The 21,128-nt window shown below is 43.6% G+C and overlaps 1 protein-coding gene across 2 annotated transcripts in view; it reads left to right on the top strand.

Annotated features, from left to right (window-relative positions):
- Window positions 1-20,742, top strand: part of LOC105479131 (mab-21 like 3) — a 30,536-nt gene extending 9,794 nt beyond the window's left edge. The window contains exons 2-7 of one of the 2 annotated variants that reach the window (XR_003017478.2): window positions 4,001-4,141; window positions 7,134-7,425; window positions 10,702-10,880; window positions 11,379-11,573; window positions 16,077-17,766; window positions 19,449-20,742. Coding sequence is in view for 1 of the 2 variants with exons in the window: in XM_011736944.2 (XP_011735246.2) it covers window positions 4,001-4,141; window positions 7,134-7,425; window positions 10,702-10,880; window positions 11,379-11,573; window positions 16,077-16,310 (1,041 nt within the window). In the remaining variant the exon portion in view is untranslated. Of the gene's footprint in view, window positions 1-4,000; window positions 4,142-7,133; window positions 7,426-10,701; window positions 10,881-11,378; window positions 11,574-16,076; window positions 18,340-19,448 lie in introns of those variants that run through there. The other variant, XM_011736944.2, reaches the window with a different exon arrangement.
- The last annotated feature ends 386 nt before the right edge of the window (window positions 20,743-21,128 follow it).

Below are 21,128 nucleotides of genomic sequence, written 5' to 3'. Positions count from 1 at the left end.
GTGTGACCTTGCCTGCTCGGTGTGATCTTGTCCTGCTTGTGTCCTCATTTCGCCATCAAATGAGGGCACAATTTGTAGAACAGATTTACAATGAAGTACTTTTTCCAATAGGCTACTCTTCACATGTGTTATGTGCATACCTACACACACATGTACATACATACACACATGCACACACACTGTTAAGCTTCTATTAGTTAAAAATGATTTGATGGTGATGAATCTTTCATGAGTTTATTAACTCAGGAAACAAAATATATATATATAGTCACTGCTATGTTACTAACATTCAAGTTCTATGGAATTACATCAGCGGGGCTGGCAGATTCAGGAGGCTAGTCTTGGTCTTCAACACATTCTGAGAACTTAACTGTTAGAGAATACTATTTCTCAACCACTCTGCCTGTAATGTTCTATCTAGTTAACCCTTGTATTACTTTTCCCCACTGTACCTGCTCAGACTTCAGGTCCCTAAAGTTGCCTAATGTTCGCTGTTCTACCACTAGCTTTATCTGTTCTTTATTCAGGCTGGAAAGTATAGCCCACTACCGAAACCCTGTTGCTTTTATATCTTTCTCCAGCTTTTGCCCAGCAAGCTCCAATCTTAGCACCTCAACTCTTACCTTTGGAGGGCTAAGAGATGGTGGAAAAGATCTCACAACTGAGCCTACTGATAGCCCACAGCCTCAGGGACCCAGCCTCAGCCAAGTCTTGATACTGTCGGGTTATCTTTACGCATGTACCTAAACAATCTCTCATTCCTTATAGCAGCTATTACAGCAGTCTATCGCCTGAAATCTCTTGCCTTCCACTTCACTCTTAGCTCATTAACGTCTCCTGCTCTATAAAGAACATAGACAGCAGACTGGAAATCTCTCTGATTTTCACTGCCCCCTGCCCTTTTATCTGTATCTGCATGCACCCTTTTCCCCTTCTTTCCTTCTGCCACACCAAGATGAATTCCTCACTCAGGTTTCCAGATGTGCATGACTCCTTTCAGGTGGGAAATCCTTACCAAATGCTTTTGCTCTCTGCTACCTCTTCTTTCACCACTGACTCTTTTCTCTCAGCATTTAAACATGTTTAAGCCTGTGTGTCATTTTGTAAGGAAAAAACAAAACAAAACTGTTCTCATCCCTGTTGTTTTGGTTTTCCCCATAGTAAAAGTTCTTGGAGCCGGGCGCGGTGGCTCACTCCTGTAATTCCAGCACTTTAGGAGGCCAAGGTGGGCAGATCACGAGGTCAGGAGATCGAGACCATCCTAGCTAACCTGGTGAAACCCCATCTCTACTAAAAATACAAAAATTAGCCAGGTGTGGTGGTGCGAGCCTGTAGTCCCAGCTACTCAGGAGGCTGAGGCAGGAGAGTCACTTGAACACGGGTGGCAGAGTTTGCAGTGAGCCAAGATCACGCCACTGCACTCCAGCCTGGTGACAGAGCAAGACTCTGTCTTAAAAAAAAAAAAAAAAGTTCTTGGAGGGGTTGCTTACCTCTGTCTTCACTTGGTTGTCTTCCATTCACCCTTAATCCACAAGTAATGCCCACCTCTCCCCCACCATTAATGCTAGTGCCCAGCGTTCCCCCAATGCAGCCATCCTATTCTAGCTGTCAGACTCCATGGACATTTGGGAGTCTTAACTTACTCAGCCACTTACTGTTGACTTTGTTCTTGAAACTCTTCCTTTACTTTCGGGACCTCTCACTGTTTATTCTCCCACTTCACCACCTCCTCTAAGGCAATTGTGTTCTAAAAATATCACCGGAACAATTGCACAGGCATGAGGAGCACAAATTCTCTCTTTGTGCGCCTCAAGCCTGGCTCAATACCTGCTATTTTCTCTTTCTAGAACAACTTTCATGCCCCCTTTTTCCTAGCTAACTCCTAGTAAGCTTTCAAGATACAACTCCAACACACTGTGCCTCCAGGAAGGCCTCCCACCCTCCAAACTGGATGAAGTGTCCTTTTTCTATGTATTCATAGCATCAGTGCAAACCTCTACCTTGCACTAGATTGCCGTGATTTTAATTTCCAGGTTATTTGTCTTGCTTTGTCAAGTTATCTGTAAACCTCGTGGCAACATGTGTGCACAGAGCCCAGCATAAAATGGATGCTCCACTCAAATTACTCAAGTGGAATTGAATCACAACACAGAGGGGAAGTCCTGTGCTGGAGAGGACCCTTATTTTTGGACTTCTAAAACCTTTATTTTTGTCATTTGTTATTTTTCTCATAATAGCATCCCCACACTTATATTCTATACAATTTGTCTTCCTCACTGCTGTGAATGCATGACCACGTCTATCTTGTGCATTGCTGTGTTCCAGCATGTGATGGTGCCCACCACAGAGGATGTGTTAAAAAAATACTTACTGATGAATTGACCCTATGTGTGCTATACAACATGTGTACCAGTAGGTGCACAGTCACATTCTTATTCTGTGAACATATGAAGTTGGCTTGCTGGTTGATGGGAAGTATGAGTGAGATCTCAGGTAACTGGCCTAGTTGATGACTTAGTTTAGGAAAACAGGAATCTCTTTGACTTGGGCTTTTTTTTCTGGCTGTCGTGATCAGTTTATGGGTGTCTCAGAATGACTCTAGAATACGTAGAAACAACCGTTATACCAAATTTGGAGAGAATATAAAGATTCATGGATGGGCGTTACATTGCGATGTATCAGATATTGCCTGAAATTGGCCCCTGGCTGAAGGAGCCTCTGAAGGAGAGTCTCGCTGTCATGACAGCGGCTTGCGGGTGCCTCCTGAGCAAGATGACAAAGCGCCCCCTCCATTTCAGAAAAAATCTTGCAGACCCTTCCGTCTCTTACTTGGATTTTTCTGTGTCTCTCCTGGAGTTCACTAAAAGTTCCTTTGTGTTTCCCACAAACATCTATTTCCCTAAACTTTAAGTATCTGATTAGTGTTCAGTTTTCTATGAGAATTTCCCAGTTCTTCCTAACTCGCTGTGGTAACTATCTTTCAGCAGAAACATGCCTTTTCTTAAGGGTCTAGAAGCAAAAGGCAAGGGTGAGTACAGAGGCAAAGAGAATCATCATTTACTGATGACATCAGTGGGAAGCAGGCTGCTGGGTGCTGATACATGTTAAGCAGTTTAATATTCACACTATGGGCAGCAGGCATGACGATACCATGGTAGAGTCTCACCATGGTTCACAAAACGCTGTGTGATGATCTGGCCCCTGCTTTCCTTTCCCAACTCACCTCCTATCACTTTCCTTTTGCCGGATCCAACCACAGTGGCCTCGCTGCTAGCCTTAGAGCATTGCCTACGTCAGAGGAGGAGCATGGAATCTGCTTTCCTAAGCTGTCTTCAGCCTCACTCAAATGTCACCTCTATAGACAAGTATTCTTTGTCCATTGTCCACCCTAACTAAAATAGCTGCCCCTTTATTCTCTAGTCCCTTATCATATTTTACTTTTCTTCCTGGGACTTATACCTGATATTATAACATATACACACATACAGACACATATACATACACATACACACACACACATATATATATACACAGGAATACATATATATACACACATTTATATGTGTGTCTGTGTGTGTATAATATCAGGTATGATGCTATATATTATAATACTGATATTATATATTATAATTATATATTATGTATTATATCTACATGTATTTCTATATTTTCAGGTAGAGGGCAAGTATCTACATTGTTCACTGTTGTCTTAATCACTGTTGTGTCCCCAGCACCTGGCCTGGCACCTGCTACATAGTAGGTCCTAGATAAATATCAAATGAATGCATCTGTTACAGAAAAGAACATTGAGGCACCAACCAATGTCTTCTCAGTGGAGTCAGACCTAAGTCCATCTCCCCGGCGTCTTGGGAAGGCAGAATTTTTGAGCTGAACTCCCTCGGTCACCCCTCGCTGTACCCTTGTCTCCTCACTATCTTATGCCAGTGCCTTGGGGCCCACAGAGGAAATAACCACCTTTTCTGGTCCTTCTCACACCCAGGTGGACTTGAGGCGCCAGCAGATTTCCCAGGCTGTGGAGGAGGTGCAGGAAGTCGTTCATCATTTGACCACAAACATCAGCAACCAAGACATTAGATTTCAAACTGTGCCTTACTCTGACACATACAATGAAAATATTAAGGTAAGCAAGTCTCACTGTCTCTAAGTGCCACCAACAGAGCCAGGATACTTGGGCAGGTGAATCTCAGTGTGTGACAGATGCTTGCCTCACTCAGAATACTCATAACAATTCTTGTTTTCACAGGTACTCTTAGTTTTTAGTATTTACAGTCTCATTTTATACATGTCGTTTCAGCCAGTGGCGTGGCTTATGCCTATAATCCCAGCACTTTGGGAGGCCAAGGCGGGAGGATTGCTTGAGGCCAAGAGTTTGAGACCAACCTGGGCAATGCAGTGAGACTCTGTCTCTTTAGAAAAAGGAAAAAAGATAGATGTTATTTCCTTTGAGCCCCCACATTCCTAGATGAGAAAAACTAGGCTTAGAGAAGTCAAATGACTTGATCAAGTCATATCAGGCACTAAAGCCAGAACTCACACAGAAGCTTTTGATTCCAAAGCACATTCTGCTGTCACAATCAAAGCTCAGTTAAATACACATTCATTTATTAAGCACCTACTTAATAGATTGGAGGTATGGTGGAGGGAACTGAGGGCATCCATAAGAAGACCATTGAAAGTCATAGTCTGTGGGTTGCAGATGGGGAAGGAAGAAAGTAGAAGAGGTGCCACTGAGAAGCTGCAGGAGCAGACTGGCAACCCCTCCCCCTGCTGAGGAATCCCACCCAGTGTAAGCCAATGGGTAACACCAGCATTCAAGCAACACGGTAGTGAGGGCAGAGCTGAACACACAGAAACGACCTCACTTAAACCTGTAAACCACCTTGTGGAAAAGACACTCTGGTTATTTCAATTTTAGAGGTGAGAGAAGTGAGATTCTGAATCATTCTGAATCTCCACCATTCTTTATCTTGATTTTTATTATGCCACATACCTCTTTCACTTTGTGTTAAATTTGTATGTACTCATGGCCCATTTCTCACAACAGACTGCACATCCCTTGATTGTAAGGACCATGTTTACCGATTGTTTTGCTCCTAGCACCCAGCATGGTGTGTGGCACATGGTAGACACTTAACATATGTGGAATGAATGAATAAATGAATGAGCAAAAGAATTAGTACCTGAACAAAAGACCATTGCTGGCCCATTACATCTCAAGTTTGGTGGATGCAAGAACCACCCAAGAGATGCTGGGATTTGTGGATTTTGAAACAGAGTCAGATTGTAGGAAATTAATCCCAGGGTGAAAAATATAAAACTAGATTGAATCCTGGAATGCTAGAGCATCACTTGCCCAACTCTCCCACCCAGGCCAATCTAACTTGGTCACAGTGACTGGAAATAGAGATATTACATTACTTTTCTTAGCACTACACCCAAGGAAATTTCCTTCCGTGGTCCTACTTAGAATTCATAGCTTAAAATATATCTTACATTTATATATGTCATGTCTTACATATTAAGTTTCAAAAATAGCTACAGCATAGCATATAAAATTGCTTTTAACTTAGATCAAATTCAACAAGTTTTTTTTGTTTGTTTTTTAAAGATAGAGTCTCATTCTGTCACCCAGGCTGGAGTGCAGTGGTGAGATCATGGCTTACAGCAGCCTCAACCTCCCAGGCTTAAGTGATTTCCCACCTCAGTCACCTAAGCAGCTGGGACTATAGGTGCAAATACCACCATGCCTGGCTAATTTTATTTTTATTTTTATTTTTTTATTTTGTAGAGATGGATTTTGTCATATTGCCCAGGCTGCTCAACAAATATTTACTAAGCACCACTTACATGACTAACAACATGATAGTTCTGCTTTTGAATTCACATGAAAGTAAATTGAAATAATGTACAGATCTGAAATTCCAGGGACTTTGGATGTTTTTTTCCTGTTTTTAAATCCAGCTACCTTTCTGTGGGTACCAGAAGTCATGTGGATACATCATCTAAAACATCAAACTATTGTTTTCTTAGAGTTAGGCAGATCCAGCTGGGGCTGATTAGGACATTCACCCCTCAATGGGTCAATGACTGGCCATGGGCAAGAGTTAACCAAATTCCATGGTCAGAGCTTTCCGTGAGGAGGAGGCAGCTGACTCACAGCTGAAGGTGTGTGTGAAGTGGGACATGGTCAGAGTTCAGGCTCCTTTGGCTGCTCTGTTTACCCACTTGTTCTATCTCTTGGCTGCTGGTCTGCCTGCTTTCCCCCAGTCATTGCTTCACTGGTTCCTGGAGAAAGGGATTAGGTGGATTCTGATTGTTTGCTTTTTTTCTTTAAACTTAGAATTATCTCAACAGCTCACATTGTCTCAACAAATAAGCTTTCATTTTCCCTTTGATTTTGGAAGGGTTAGTCATGAACACTGACCATGGGTCATCAGTACAGGCCCCCCCAACCCAAAAATAGGAGACATTTTACAAAATCTTTTAAACTCCCTTCCCGTTACTTCCCACCTTTTATTTGTGTCAAAACATTCACCATTCCATGTCATTCATTGTTGGCTGAGTGCCAGCCCAGGGTAGAGAAATAATAACTGAACAAGCTGTCCAAAGACCTAAACTCGAATTCTGACTCTTCTACTTACTGGCTGTGTGTCCCTGGGGAGATCTCCAAGCCCCTCTGCATCTTGGATTCCTCATCTGGAAAATGGCAACAAAGCTCACCTTACTGTGTGATTGTGAAGTTGAAATGGTCAAATGCATTAGAATTGCAGTGTTGCGACTGCAGGGAACTCAATGCATACTCATTCTTCTTTCTCAAACTTTAGGCCTCCTCTGGAGTTCCTGGTCTAGCTCACTGTCTTTACTTGTATAGTCATAAGATAATAAACTCAGCGAGCTAATTTACTTGCCCAAAGTATTTACAGTGATTCAGTAGCAGAACAAAGAGGTAATCCACTTGTAACACCCAGGTCTATGTCTCTGTGTATCAGGTCACACTACTGAGGGTGGAGTGGTGAAGAGAGCTGCCTGGCGAGACAGGTCGGCTCCCAGGACTTCCGTTACCTCCCGAATCTGTGAATTCATGCTTGTTTTCAATCCTTTCCTGACCCTAGGTTTTGGCCCCCAGTCAGTTCCTTGTCACAGTCCCAATAAAAGGCCTGGCTGGGTACAGGGAGGCCAGGGAGCAGCGCTGGCGGTACTACACCCTGCAGGGCACCAGGCTGCCCTGCCCGTTGCGGGACCCTGAGGGTCTGCAGCAGTGGCTGGAGGTGGAACAGTTTATGAAGAGCCTGTGGCAGTGGCATGAGACAGACGTGAACATCGACGGAGACATTGTGCCCGCTAAGGTCCTCCTGGTGTTCCGGAAGCTGGTGGAAAACGCAATTAGAACCTGTCACCTCTCAGGTGAGCTGATCAGGAACAAGTGCAAGGGTAATTGCTGACATTCCCCTTTCGCTCTACAAAACCTCTGTTTGGGTGTTACCTGCAGCTCACAGCCTACATTTGAGAAGATAATCATGTGCTCTTCACATTTATTTAATCTTAATAAGATGAATCAGCTTTTTTCCCCTGCCGTTGATGCACAGAAGGTTGGAATTCATTCTAACAAAATAGTGTTGTGGCTTTGAGAAAGTTACTGTGCTGGCATAGATATAAAATGCTGTGGATTATGCACCTTAACCAGGCTTAAAAACTTAAGCATATTTGTTTTAAAAGCAAATTATTCACAAACCCCAGGTCTTCTTTATTAGTACATTTTTACTGCAGCACCTCCATGTGACTGCAGTACCACAGTGTGCTGAGATTCCACATTTGGAAACCACTAACTTGAACCAAAACAGAAAATCCAGGAGCCAAAAGAACTGACTAAATTTGACAAAGTCTTAAGCTACTGTACAGCATATGCCCACACACACACACACACACACACACCCTTTTTGTTCACACAAAGTGAAAAGGTGAATTTCTAACTGGAAAGAAATGGCCATTTTCTTAATTATATAATTAGGAAAATATAAATTAATTTATAAACCAATAAGAAAAAAGATGAGCTGACCAATAGAAATAATTATCAAAAAAAAAAAAAAAAGGAATCACAGAAAAAGAGTACAAATGGCTTGCAAAAATAAGAAAAGACATTCCATCTAATGTATATTTCAACATATATTAGAATATACCTCATGTTGGGTACATTAAAATACCTAACAAGTTAAAAGAAATGAAAAGTTTGATCATGCTTAGTGTCGAGTGGGCATGGTGAAATGGGTATTTTCCTGTTGTTATTAGAAGTGGAAATTGGTGTCTCCTTTTTAAAGAGAAAGTTGTCTATATTTTATTTTCATAATGTGCTCACTTGACAATTCAACAATTCCAGTTCTAGAAATATATTTCTACAAATTAAATTCTACAAATATATTCATAGATTTATAAATATTTATTTTATATATAAATATATATTATATATTACATATATTATATAAATAATATATAATATATAATATATATTAATTACAGTATGTAATATATAAATAAATATATAAATATATTAAATTCTACAAATATATTCTACAAATACACAAAGAAATATGCACCAGGATATTCTCTGCCATAGATTTTATAATAGTAAATAGAAGTAATCTAAATGGCTAATAAAGGAAAACTGGCTAACTTAAATTATGCTGTCTCTGCCTACTGGACTACTATGCAGCCTTACAAAAGAACAGGCATATGCCCATGCATACATACAGAGCTATGAAAAATGCATGGGCTAGATAGCTAAGTGAAAAACCAAACTGCCAAATAATATGAGATTCCATCTGTGTGAAAATAAAAGGATGTATTCATACATACATTTGCTTGTCTAGACAGAATAGTTCTGAAAATTTCCATAATGGTAATAATTTATGTTTAATAGATTTTTTACTAAGTAGAGTAAGTTTCATGGGTTATTTAATTTAATCCTCATAACCACACAATACAGTAAGAATTCTTTTCCTACCTGTTTTAGGGATGAGGAAACTGAGACTTAGAGAGATTAAGTCACTTCTGAAGGTTGCACACCTCGTAAGCAGAGCCAGCTGCAGAGCAGGGTGGGGGCCAGTGGGCTGGCTGCAGCATCAACTCACCTCTTATGCTGTGCGACATTATTCATAGTGAAAGTGCAAAGCAGAGATTCAGACTGGGCAAGGTTGATGAGACGCTTTTAGTAAATAATGCTAAAGTGCCAGTTATCATGTTCCTGTCTGGGCAGCTCTGATGACATGCAGACAACAAGCCCTTTATCCCACCTCGGCCAGGGAATGTTTCCATTTTGAAAAGCCTAACACAATTAATGTGCTTCCATTTTCTTCTGTGTGCAAGGAAATGCAAAATAATAGATTCTGATCTATTTCAAAAATTGGGATGAACAAATAAGGATGAATAGATCCTGATCTATTCAAGACTGCTTATCTTTATCTGCAATGAAGGCAAACAAACAAACAAAAACTGTATCTTTTGAAAGAAGAAAGAGCAAATTGGAAATGAGGAAATTATAGTATGTGAGCTGGAAAACTACTAGATGCATAGTTTTCTCTTCTTCTCTTTTCCTGGTTGGAAAATGAGGCAGTGGCGGCTTCTTTCAAATCACTCAATCCTCTGAAACAGTGGTTGTGATGTGCTTTGATGTATTTTGTGGTTACAGGGGTTTCTGATGATAGATACCTCTGAGGCTCGGCTAGCTGAGTGGATGGTAAAAACAAATACCATCTAAGAGACTGAGGCCTAGATAAAAGACAGGTGAAGCCAAATTTCACCAAAGGCGTATGAATAAATAAGGAGGCTGATACTGTCCCCAGCCAGTGTCAGAACATCTAGGTGAAGAAGGAAAAAAAAAAAGGGCATTAGCCTTCCCTATGTTTGCATTACTCTGAAAAACCAACATTTAGATATTTGGGTGGAATGGAGAAGGATATAGAAAAATAGTTAGGTTTCATTTTACAGTAGCAAATACAGACAGTCCCCAACTTGCCATGGCTCAACATATGATTTTTTTTACTTTACAAGGTTGCAAAAATGATACATGTTTAGTAGAACCTGTGCTTCGAGTACTCATACAACCATTCAATGAATTCCATGAGATATTCAACACTTTATTATAAAATAGGCTGTTAGATGATTTTGTCCAACTCTAAGTTAATGTAAGTGTTTTGAGCACATTGAAGGTAGGCTAGGCTAAGCTATGATGTTTGGTAGGTTCGGTGTATTAATACATTTTCAACTTACAATATTTTCAGCTTTATTGCGATGTGACCCCATCGTAAGTCAAGGAGCATATGTACTACACTTTTTCTTTTTATTCTATGGCTTTTACTTTCAGTTGAGCCTCTTGAAAATAATCTATTAATTTAAAAGAAAAGGTACCACAAAAGCCTTGGGATTGGGGGAGAAAGAAAAACCCACTAGCAATGAGACTTCTTAGTAATGCTCTGACGCTGGCTAGGTGACTAACCATCTGGTTTTGATGTCACAACCTTGACCTGCTACAGGCATTGTGATCCTTGATGTGCTACAGACATTGTGAAAGTTGCCACACCAGTTGCAAGGTGCTGATCAGAGCAACTGCTCACAAATTTCTTGTTTGAACGCTTGTAATGTGCAAGCCTTTATCTTCTCCTTATCCATTTGGTCATTTCCTATCAGGTAAGGTCAGCATGCTAGGAAACCGCTCTGCAGTTTGGATTGCTGTGGAAACATCTGCATATCAGGTGGAATTGGAGCTGGCCCCCACGGTGGAGATCCCCACCACCTGGTCCGAGAAAGCCCGGTGGCCTCGATGTCTGCAGCGCTGGCCTTCCCAAGAGAGAGTGGAGTGCATCAAGGTATCAGTGGGCGGGACCCAGCTCTCCAGAGCAGTGGTGCCAACAGCTTAACCAGTCACAGCATTACCGACTGCCAAAGAGTTTCAAAGGAAAGTTGAGGTGTCACTAGATCAGTAGTTCTCAAAGTGTGGGCCCTGCACCAGCATCACCTGAGAACTTGTTAGAAATGCAGCTTCCCGGGCCCCCACTCTGGACCTGCTGAATGACACCCTTGAACAGGGCCCAGCAATATGTGTTTTAAGAAGCCCTCCGGGTGATGTGATTCTGATGCGTACTCAAGTTGGAGAACTGCTGCAGGAGAGGAAGTGGGTACCACCTTCTAACTGTTCATATCCAAAGTGGCTTGTGGTCTCCCTGACATCCCCTTTTCATCCCCACATAGGATGTGCTGTCTGCCTGGTGAAAAGTTCCCCAGACCAGCAGACTGCTTCAGAAATGGCTTTCTACACCAGTGAGTGTTGTTCTTCTCATTTCCCAATGTTTTTCTTTTTCTTCCAGTCGTTTGGGTTTAACTTGTTGCCCTGTTCAAATTATCACTGGCAGCTGAGCTTCCTCCGTGCTGAGCAGGTGTTGCTAGAACAGCTGGATGAGGATGGGGGCTGCCGTAGGAAGTGTTTTCAGGTCATGAGGCAGCTGAAGGAGGACGTCTGGTGCCCAGGGAACAGGCCGGTCATCACGTCCCACCATCTGCAGGTGAGTGTGGGGCAGGTGGGAGAAGGCCCAGGGGCAGCTTTGGATAGATCATTCTCCCTGTGGCCTCTTTAGGGCCTGGCCAGAGCCACTCAGTAGGGCTGGCATGTGTGAAAAATGAGGCTCTAGTATCTACATTGGCCATCCAACAAATGCCTACTTATTATGGAAATATGTAAGCTAGCACCATATGGGAGTCCACAACACCCCTGTCCAGGGTAAAATTTCCTCCCTTCCTTCCCTTTTCCAATTCTCTTCTCTCCCACTTTTCCTCCCCTCTCACTTTTATTTTACCACCAAACCAACCTGAGTGCCCACTAGGTGCCAGAAACCCTGCTGAGGTTCAGAAATAAATTACAAAATGTGATTCGTGCCTCACACTTTGATGGCTTTATGTTTGTGCCAGTCTTAGAACCCACTGCAGCCTAAGCACAACTCCTCATGCACACAGACCCACTAACACAGAGGGAACCAGGAAATGCAACACAAAGGTTACCACACACGTACTGCCACACACCTCTTTCTAGGGTCCAAATCACTAGGCAAGGATTTTCCCTTGCTCTGCCAGCACCTGCCTCTCTTTGCCCTAAACCCAACAGTAACATCCATTCATGCCTTCACTCACTCATTCAGCAAGTGTCTATTGAGATTACTCTGGGCCAGAGGCCTGCCCCAGTACCTGCTGTGGGCTCAACCCCTGCCAGCACAAAGGTGAACAGACACAGATGTGGTTCCTCACTCCGTCACTTCTGGTCTAGCATGGGAGATAGACATGGGTAAGGCAAGCCAGTGGGTGCATGTACAATCACACAGTGAGGAAGCACTGGAACGGGAGGAGCATGGCTCTGTGAAGGCTCAGAGCAGCAGAGCCTGACCTGGACTGGGCAGTTAGGGGGGCCTCCTTGGAAAGGGGGCCTTTGACCACCCTCTCAACGCCCTCTTTCTCAAATTGTGGACCACACAGAGTGAAGTGGACTCTCATGTAGCAGTTCTGTGCAGCCTGCTGGGGTAGGGAGGTAGGAGACTCTTGCGGGACACCGCAGCCAGCCTAGCTAGTGTGGGTCTAGGAGCTTCAGCCCTCCTCTCTGGCCCCAGAAAGGATGGACTGCCTTTCCACTCAGGCAAGCACAGGTCCCTGGGGCAGTCACCTATCTGTGAGGTGCCTTCCTCACATACCTGTTCCTCCTCTCATTCGATAGACAAAGCTCTCTTCTTGCCCCATGTTACTCCATCTGCTCTAAAGTAACTTCTTGAAAGACAGATACCACATTGGTCTTGTCCAGCTAGCATGCTGACTTTACTCAGTGCTCTTGTTCACTGGGAGAAGGATGAATAATACCCCCAGTATCTCTCCCAGTGCTTTGTACATAGTAGCACATTAAATATTTGTAGAGCAAATGAATGAGTGGCTTCACATCTTGCTCAACTTTTCTCTTCTTTTTTGCACAAAATCACTAATCTTTGCTTCACCTTCTTATCTTTCTGATAACCTATCCATTTTGACTTGCGGAAGAATCTGTTAACATCTCATTCACATGCACTGGGGCTTTTCTCTGGAGTTCCAATATTCTCAACGTGTCCCAAACACACTCCCCTAAAAACACGTAGGCTGTTCTCCTGGATGGAGGGCATGTGCTTGCAGAAGATACTTTGATTTGTTCTGTAGATTTAGCTTCTCTTGCTTTCCTTTATACAGCCCACACTAGAAGAGGCAGAGCTGAGACACAAACTCAAGTCTATCTCATATCAAAACCTCATAACCTTAACGATTGACTTCATTACCTCTCAATTAAGATGGATGGAAATACCATTCAGTGACATGAATATTTCAGGCATGATTGAATGGGGCCACCATGGATCTCCCAACCCATAGCTGTTTGCAAATCTGTACTCCCCACAAGGGCTGACTTCTATTCTGATAGTTCCTAAGTCACCTAGTGGATTTTAAGGCAACTCCTGAAGGATTGTTTCAGTCTTCCCTGACCCACCTGCATGGCACAATAGAATTGGGCAACATCAAGGATGGGCATTTTTTTTAAGGGGGCTATTTCTGGAGTAAGATAAACAGAAAGTGCTAACTGCCTTTTTCTCTGGTCTTCCATCCTTAGTCCACAGACAGAATTATCTTCCATTTAGGCATCCTCACCCTTGAAATGAATGTGGCTGGTGACAAATGTGGTGTTAGACACCATCCCAGATGATGACTTGAGTGTGCTGGATCCTTGCCAAGTCTTCATTCTGGGGAAAGTGGAAGAGGCTGGGTTGCAAAACAGCATTAGGAAGCTGTGGCACTCAGCCTCGCCTCACCTTAAGTCTGACACTCTCTTACACTGTCAGAAAGGCTCTGCCCCAAGACTGTTTCATGTGAAGGAAAAGCTTATCTTTTATTGACTTATTTATTCCTAAAACCCACTCAAAGTACATTGGCTTGCTTATAATGAGCTTAACTGCCCCAGTTTGCTTAGGACGATAAAAGCTTAATTAACAAGAGGAATTAACATTTTTTTCCGGTATCTAGGTTATCTTCACTTGCATGAAGTTATCTCTAACTCATTTATTCATAATCATATAATCTAAATACATAGTTGCTATGAACTTACAACTGCTCTAAAAAATAAAGACTGTATAAAAATAATCAATATCTAAACCATAACATGAATTCATTAATTCACTTATTCAGTAAATGTTTATTGACTTCCTCTCATGGGCTAGCCTCTGCTGGGTACTGGATAGCTTAATAGTGAATAAAAATAGGCATCATTCACTGTTCTCATAAAGTTTATAACCCAGTAGGGGAAATGATACAATTAATCACATAAATATAAAAACTACTACAGTTGTCACTGCTTCTTATGAGAAGTACATGGCTAAGAGAGTGTGCAGTGGCTGTACTAGGGAAATTTGATCTGATGGACAAAGAAGGGAAAGAAGTTTGTCCTATGCAGCTGAAGCAGGAGGTGCAAAGGCCCTGTGGTAGAATGGGGCATGAAACGGCTGGTGTGGCTACATGAAGAGAGCAAGGGAGGATATGGGTCAAGATGCATCTGGAAAGGAAGGCAGGGACCAAACCTTATAAACCACACCATGTTAAGCATGATGTTTTTAGCTAACAAACAATGGGAAGAGCTTAAAGTATTTTAGATGAGAAGGGAAGTGGATGTATATTGGCAGCAGTGTGGATGGTGATAGTTTGGATGGTGGCAAGAACAGGGATGGGCTGATGAGATGGCTACTGCAGAGGTCCAGTGAGATGTGGAGGCAGTGTGGAGGGGGATGGTAGAATAATACTTGAGGTGAAGGTAAATGGGTAGACTCGAGAAATACTCAGGCAAGAGGATTGCAGGACTTGACTGGGGGCGGTAAGGGAGAAGGATGACTCCTAGGTTTGCATGTTGCACAACTAGCTAGTTAAGCAACTCTGGAGGCAGATCAGGTTTGTGCAGGAAGAGCAGGGGTTCAGTTTGGACATGTTGGGACTGAGATAACTTTCAGATACTCAAGAGATACATGGTAAGGAGGTCAGAGGAGAAGTCTGGGCTGGAGACACAAATTTGCAAGTCATTCATTTGTAGTGAGAATTAGAGCTGCTGTTGTGGAGGGAACACACAGCTGAGGAATGAATGTACAGTGAGAGGAGAAGAGGGCCTAGAACTGAGCCTCCAGAAACTCCACCCCTCAAAGGCAGGCCAAGGAGTAGAAGCCTGCCAAGGAGGCGCTGTAATGCTAGGAGAAAACCCAGAGAGTAGATTGCTTGGAAGTCAAGTGAAGGATGGCTCAGGAGGGAGGGTGTGGGCGAGAGAACCAGGTCTGCTGAAAGGTCAGGTAAGGTGCAGGCTGACAAAGGCCTGTTGGATTTAGAAACATGGAGATCACTGGGCCTTGAAGAGAGGAGCCTTTGAGGATTAATGAGAGAAGAATCCATCTTGGAGCGGACTGAGGCGAGAAATGGGAGGAGAGGAAATTACGACAAACAATAGAGCTGACTCTGGAGAAACCTGGATTTGCAGAGGGAAGAGTGAGGGCAGGAGGCAGACGTGGCGTTGGGGTGGCAGGAGAGCTTTCAACTTGTGAAAAGCAGTTGAGGAAGAGGGTAATCCGTCATATACAGTTCCTGGAAGATGGCATCCGGGACCCTGTGGAGGGATCAGCCCCACAGGTAGAAGAGGCAGAAGCAGGGAGGAAGAAAGGAGGGTGCTGCAGTAGGCAAGATCTGTCTGGTTTGGGAGGATGAGGGGTTCCATTTTCTTCATAAAGTAGGAGGCAAAGACATTGCCTGGAGTGGTGACCACTGAAAATGTTGGAGGAGATTAGGGAAGAGGTGCGGGAGACCAACTTGTAAACTGAAGGCCCACCTGAAGTTGGGGATTGTGAATTCGTGGTAGATCCAGTCTGCCTAGGCAACTCTTTTCTCCCTTGTTCCAAGGCCACATAAACTCAATAATTGTTTCCAAGATATCCTCCTCAATTGCCTGAAACAATGTCTGACAGCACTTCTTCCTTCCACAGACTGTGCTCTTTTGGACCTGCGAGAAATATCCCCACTTTAAAGACTGGAAGTTCTTCAGCAAAGCGTTTCTGCGCCTGGTGAGGAAATTGCACAAGTGTGTGAGCCAGCACTTCCTGAAACACTATTTCGTCCGGAACAGCAACCTCTTTCAGTGCACCAACCCGATCGAACTGGACGCTGTGGCCCAAAAACTGGCCACCTTCCTGAAGAAGCCCCAGATCAGCCCACCCTGATGGCTGCCCCAGCCTGGGAGGCTCTTGGATATTTTATTCTGGCTTAACCTTGTTCTTTGGATGGTTCCTAAGTCAGGTGCCAGGATCCTGCCTAGGAGAAAGGCCATGAATGGCAGCGGAAATTACATCAAACCAGTAACACTTCAGCAGGGAGGGAGGAAACTGTGCCCCAGGCTGTCTGGCCCAGGCCTCCCTGGAGCCCAGCAAGCATTTCCACCCTAGCTACCTCTCCTGGAGACGGCTCTCATCAGGCTTCCTCAGGCACAGATTTGGAACTGGTGACAGTTCTGAACTTAGTTTCCCTTGTTCAGGCTCTGATCGTCTCACAGTGAAGATAGAGACAGAACCCCTGGAAGACATGAGCCTGCTGGCCAATACTGTGCCCAGCCCACCGATCATGGGTGCATTCTCCTGCCATTTGTAAAATGGGAATGTTAACGTGCCTACCTCTGAGCAGGGCTGTGTGTCTATGAGACTGTGCTGGCGCCTTTTCAAGGGGAAGACATTGGATCAACACAAAGTGTTCCTGGTTGGTTGAGCAGCTGGTGTTTGCATCCTGGATCGGTACCCACAGCACTGATGCAAAATTGCACCTGTTGAGTTAGCAAGCCTGTGCTTCCTTGCTGCCCTCCAGCTTCCTTAGCATGTGGGTCAGTGGCTCCTGAGGTTCTGTCTGCTTCTCTGGTATTCTCTAAGCAGGGAGGGGAGTGGTTTTGATGACAAGTTTAAGTCAAAGATGAAAGCACAGCTGTTGGCCTGGTGCCAACCACAGCCCTCTCTTTGCTTCCCAGGCCATAGGCCATGGATGGAACTTCCTTATATATTTATGTAAATAACCTAGTACTATGATCTGCATGGAGTGACCTTAGGTGTCTGTCACCACTCATTGTGTTCCTTTGCTCACTTCATTCACTCACTCACTCATTGACAAATAATGCTCATTAGGCACTGGGAACACAGCAAAGAGCAAAGTGGATGAGGACCTCCCCCTGGGGATGCCGCCTAATGGTGGAGACAAGAAATGAACAATGGATAAACATGCACAGTTATTACAGATGGAAGCAAATGCTCCGAAGGAAATAAACAGAATGTTGAAGTAGAGTCCACAGAAAGGTCCCCAAAGGATGAAAATGCAAATAGCTGAAGGGGAAGGAAAAGTGACCAAAGGCAGGCCTGGCGGAGCTGGCATGAGTCAGAGCACCTGGCCTTGTAAAGCCAGGAAGGAATCAGTATTTTATTCTAAGATCAAAGGTGTGACATTTGGCCTCTGCAGAAGCAAGAGGAGTATCACCATCTGACTGCATTTTAAACAATTGTTCTGGTAACTGCATGAAGGTGGTCTGGGGACTCACACATGAGCCAGGAGCTCTTGAGCCACCCATTTGGAATTTCACAGAGGCCCACAAGGCAGCATATTCTGTGTGGCACAACTGATCAGGAATTCTAGGAGTTCTCGGTGAGATCAATGGTTTTTTCTGGCGTTTACGTAATGCTTCTCAACTCAAGGGGCTCCTTTATTACTTTGGAATGTTTTTGCCCAAATATCTATACCAAAGATAAATTTCTAAAACATGAGCTACTGGTTTTGTTTTGATGAAAATTCACATTTGAAAATAAAAATGATTATTTTTCAAAAGTACTGTAACCAAATGGTGGGGTCCCTAGGCTATCGCATAACAAGTAATGATTTTTAAAATATTGAAAACAAGTATTTCCAAACCAACAATGAGTTTACAATTTTTGAAAACATAAAGGCCTGGTGCAGTGGCTCATGCCTGTAATCCCAGCTCTGTGGGAGGCTGAGGCAAGAGGGTCACTTGAGACCAGGAATTCAAGAGCAGCCTGGGCAACATAGCCAGACACTGACACCCCATCTCTACAAAAAATTTAAAAATAAGCTAGATGTGGTGCTCAGGAGGCTGAGATGAGAGGATAGAGACCAGGAGTTTGAGGCTGCAGTGAGCTTTGATCGTACCACTGCACTCCAGCCTGGGTGATGGAGTCACCAGGAGGGAGACCCTGTCTCTAAAAGAATAAAAAATTTAAAAAAAAAGAGCATATGAAATGAACAAACTAGCATTTTGTTAAATCATCAAAACTTGTATTTTAATTCTCATATTCCTGTATCTTAAGAAACATCATCTTTGAAAAGGTGGCAAATGTAAAAAGTTTTTAAATTTAACCTTGGCTGGGCAGGGTGGCTCACGCCTGTAATCCCAGCACTTTGGGAGGCCTAAGTGGGCGGATCCTTTGAGGCCAGGACTTGGAGACCAGCCTGGCCAACATGGTGAAATCCCGTCTCTACTAAAAATGCAAAAATTAGACAGGCATGGTGGTGTGCACCTGTAATCCCAGCTACTTGGGAGGCTGAGGCAGGAGAATCTCTTGTACCCGGGAGGCGGAGCTTGTAGTGAGCCAAGATGGCGCCACTGCACTCTAGCGTGGGAGACAGAGAGAGACTCTGTCTCAAAAAAAAAAAAAAAGCAAAAAAACAAAACAAAACAAAAAAACCCATCTTAAGCAACTTTTAAAACAGCTACACAGTCACAGAATGCTAAAAAGTGAAAATTGACTGTAATATGTGTGTATGTATGTGGAGAGGGAGGAACTGACATGCGCCACACTCTGATTCCAGTATATTCTTTCCGTCTCTCCCAGGAGATTTGTGGGTTTTGGAGGAAGTCGGGCTACCCGCAGCTTCCTGCGTATTCCCAATTCTTGCCAGAAGAGGGCAGCAAGGGACCACATATGACAGGAGCCAGGTCCCACCTATTCTTGTCCTCGGTGCCCAGCAGGTGTCACCCTTCTCAGCCCATAACTTACACCTGGTCCCTCCAGAGCAGGGATCAGTGGATTTCAGCCCATGCTAAGTTGTTGAGCTTTCCTGCCGTTTTAGCCGAGATTTACATCTTTCTCCTTAAAGCCCAGATTTTAAAAGGGAGCCTATGAGAGGACCGTCCATCCTGGCTCCTGGAGCATTCAGCTCCATTCTGTTTCCTGGGACAGATTGCACAACTCAGAAAAGCCTGAGAATATTATTCCTTTATTCTGTTCTGTTTTTTGTTTTTGTTTTTGTTTTTGTTTTTGTTTTTGTTTTAATTCTCCAAAAGACCTTTCCATCCGTCTTCACTCTTCCAGGCCCAAAACTAGATGTGTGGAGAAATGGTTGGTGTTCAGTCACCTCAGTTGACCTGCCTGCGTCTGCATCCCAGTTCTGGTGCTGAGGAGCTGCAAGCTGTTTGACCTTTCTGTGTCTCTAGATCCTTCTCTCCAAAATGGACATTGTGATGGCCAGAATTGTGTCGCCCACAATTCATAAGTTCAAGCTCCAACCCCCAGCACCTCAGAATGTGACTGTATTTAAAGAGGTGATTAAGTTAAAATGAGGACTTTAGCTGATTCAGTCTGATGGGTGTCCTTAAAGGAGAGGAGATTAAGCACACGGGGAAATGCCAGGGATGTGCACGTGCAGAGGGCAGCCACCCACAGACTAAGGAGAAAGGCCTCAGGAGAAAACAACCTGCCCACACCTGCTCTTGGATCACAAGCCTCCAGAACTGGGAGAAAATACATTTCTGTTATTTAAGTCACCTAGTCTGTGGGATTTTGTTATTTTCCTATGGCCCTAGGAAACTGTTACAGACATCATGAAAGAATATATACCTCATAGTGTTAATGAGAGCAACAAATGGAATGATGGATGCAAAAAGCTCTTAGTTGAGTACCTGGCATGGGATAACTGCTGAACACACGTTTTCCTTTTAGATGCCTACCCCCTCATGCCATTTGCCCATCTCTGCCATTCCTGGTAACTATACCAGCCCATAGATAAATTCTTTGTAAAGAAAATATAAACCATCACAGGGGAAACATGAGAAAATTTCACTGCAAATTCTGTAAGCCCATTCTCCCCTTTGTCCCTCTTGCTAAAATACAGAAGGTATCTCCCTGAAGGGCCAATTTCTCCACATGTGACAGCTTGGATGCCTCCCAGCTCTTCAGTCTTTCCATTTATTTCCTGTAGTTTCCTCCACATCCTCCCGCAATGGCTGCCTCACTCTTTTCTCCCCTTTACTGTCCAGCTTCCTGAGTTACTATATGTGTGTCTCCACCTACTCGCCTCATTCACTCTTTTTTTAAAAAATTGTGAAATATATTTATACATGTGAGAAACTAACCTATTTAAAGAATAATAACAAAGCAGGCTGGGCGCGGTGGCTCACATTCGTAATCCCAGCACTTTGGGAGGCTGAGGCGGGGGTGGGGGCCACATGAGGCCAGGAGTGTGAGACCAGCCTGTCCAACATGGCAAAGCCCCATCTCTACCAAAAATACAAAAAATTAGCCAAGCGTGGTGGTGCACTCCTGTAGTCCCAGCTACTCGGGGAGGCTGAGGTGGGAGAATAGCTTGAACCTGGGAGGCAGAGGTTGCAGTGACCCGAGATTGTGCCACTGCACTCCAGCCTGGGCAGCAGAGTGAGACCCTGCCTCAAAATAATAATAATAATAATAATACCACCAATATACTGTACCTTGGTGAAAAATAGCACATTGTCAGTATATAGAATTCTCCTTGCTTCCCCTTCCTTCCTGTAGCCTCTTCCCTCCCAGACATACGTAATCATAGGTGTCCCAAATTTTATGTTAATCATTCTCATGCTTTTCTTTATAGTTCTACTTCCTACTATATTTAATTGAACTTAAGCTCCCAGCATTGTAAGATACATTATTATTTCAACTCTAAGAAAGAGACTCACAAAATGAATGGTTTGGTTACAAAATTTTGGTTACAAAATGAATCTCAATTTTGAAAAGTGT

This window comes from Macaca nemestrina, chromosome 1 (genome assembly GCF_043159975.1).
Source record: "Macaca nemestrina isolate mMacNem1 chromosome 1, mMacNem.hap1, whole genome shotgun sequence".
In the NCBI taxonomy this organism is placed as follows: Eukaryota; Metazoa; Chordata; class Mammalia; order Primates; family Cercopithecidae; genus Macaca; species Macaca nemestrina.
This window is presented reverse-complemented; position numbering and strand designations above follow the sequence as displayed.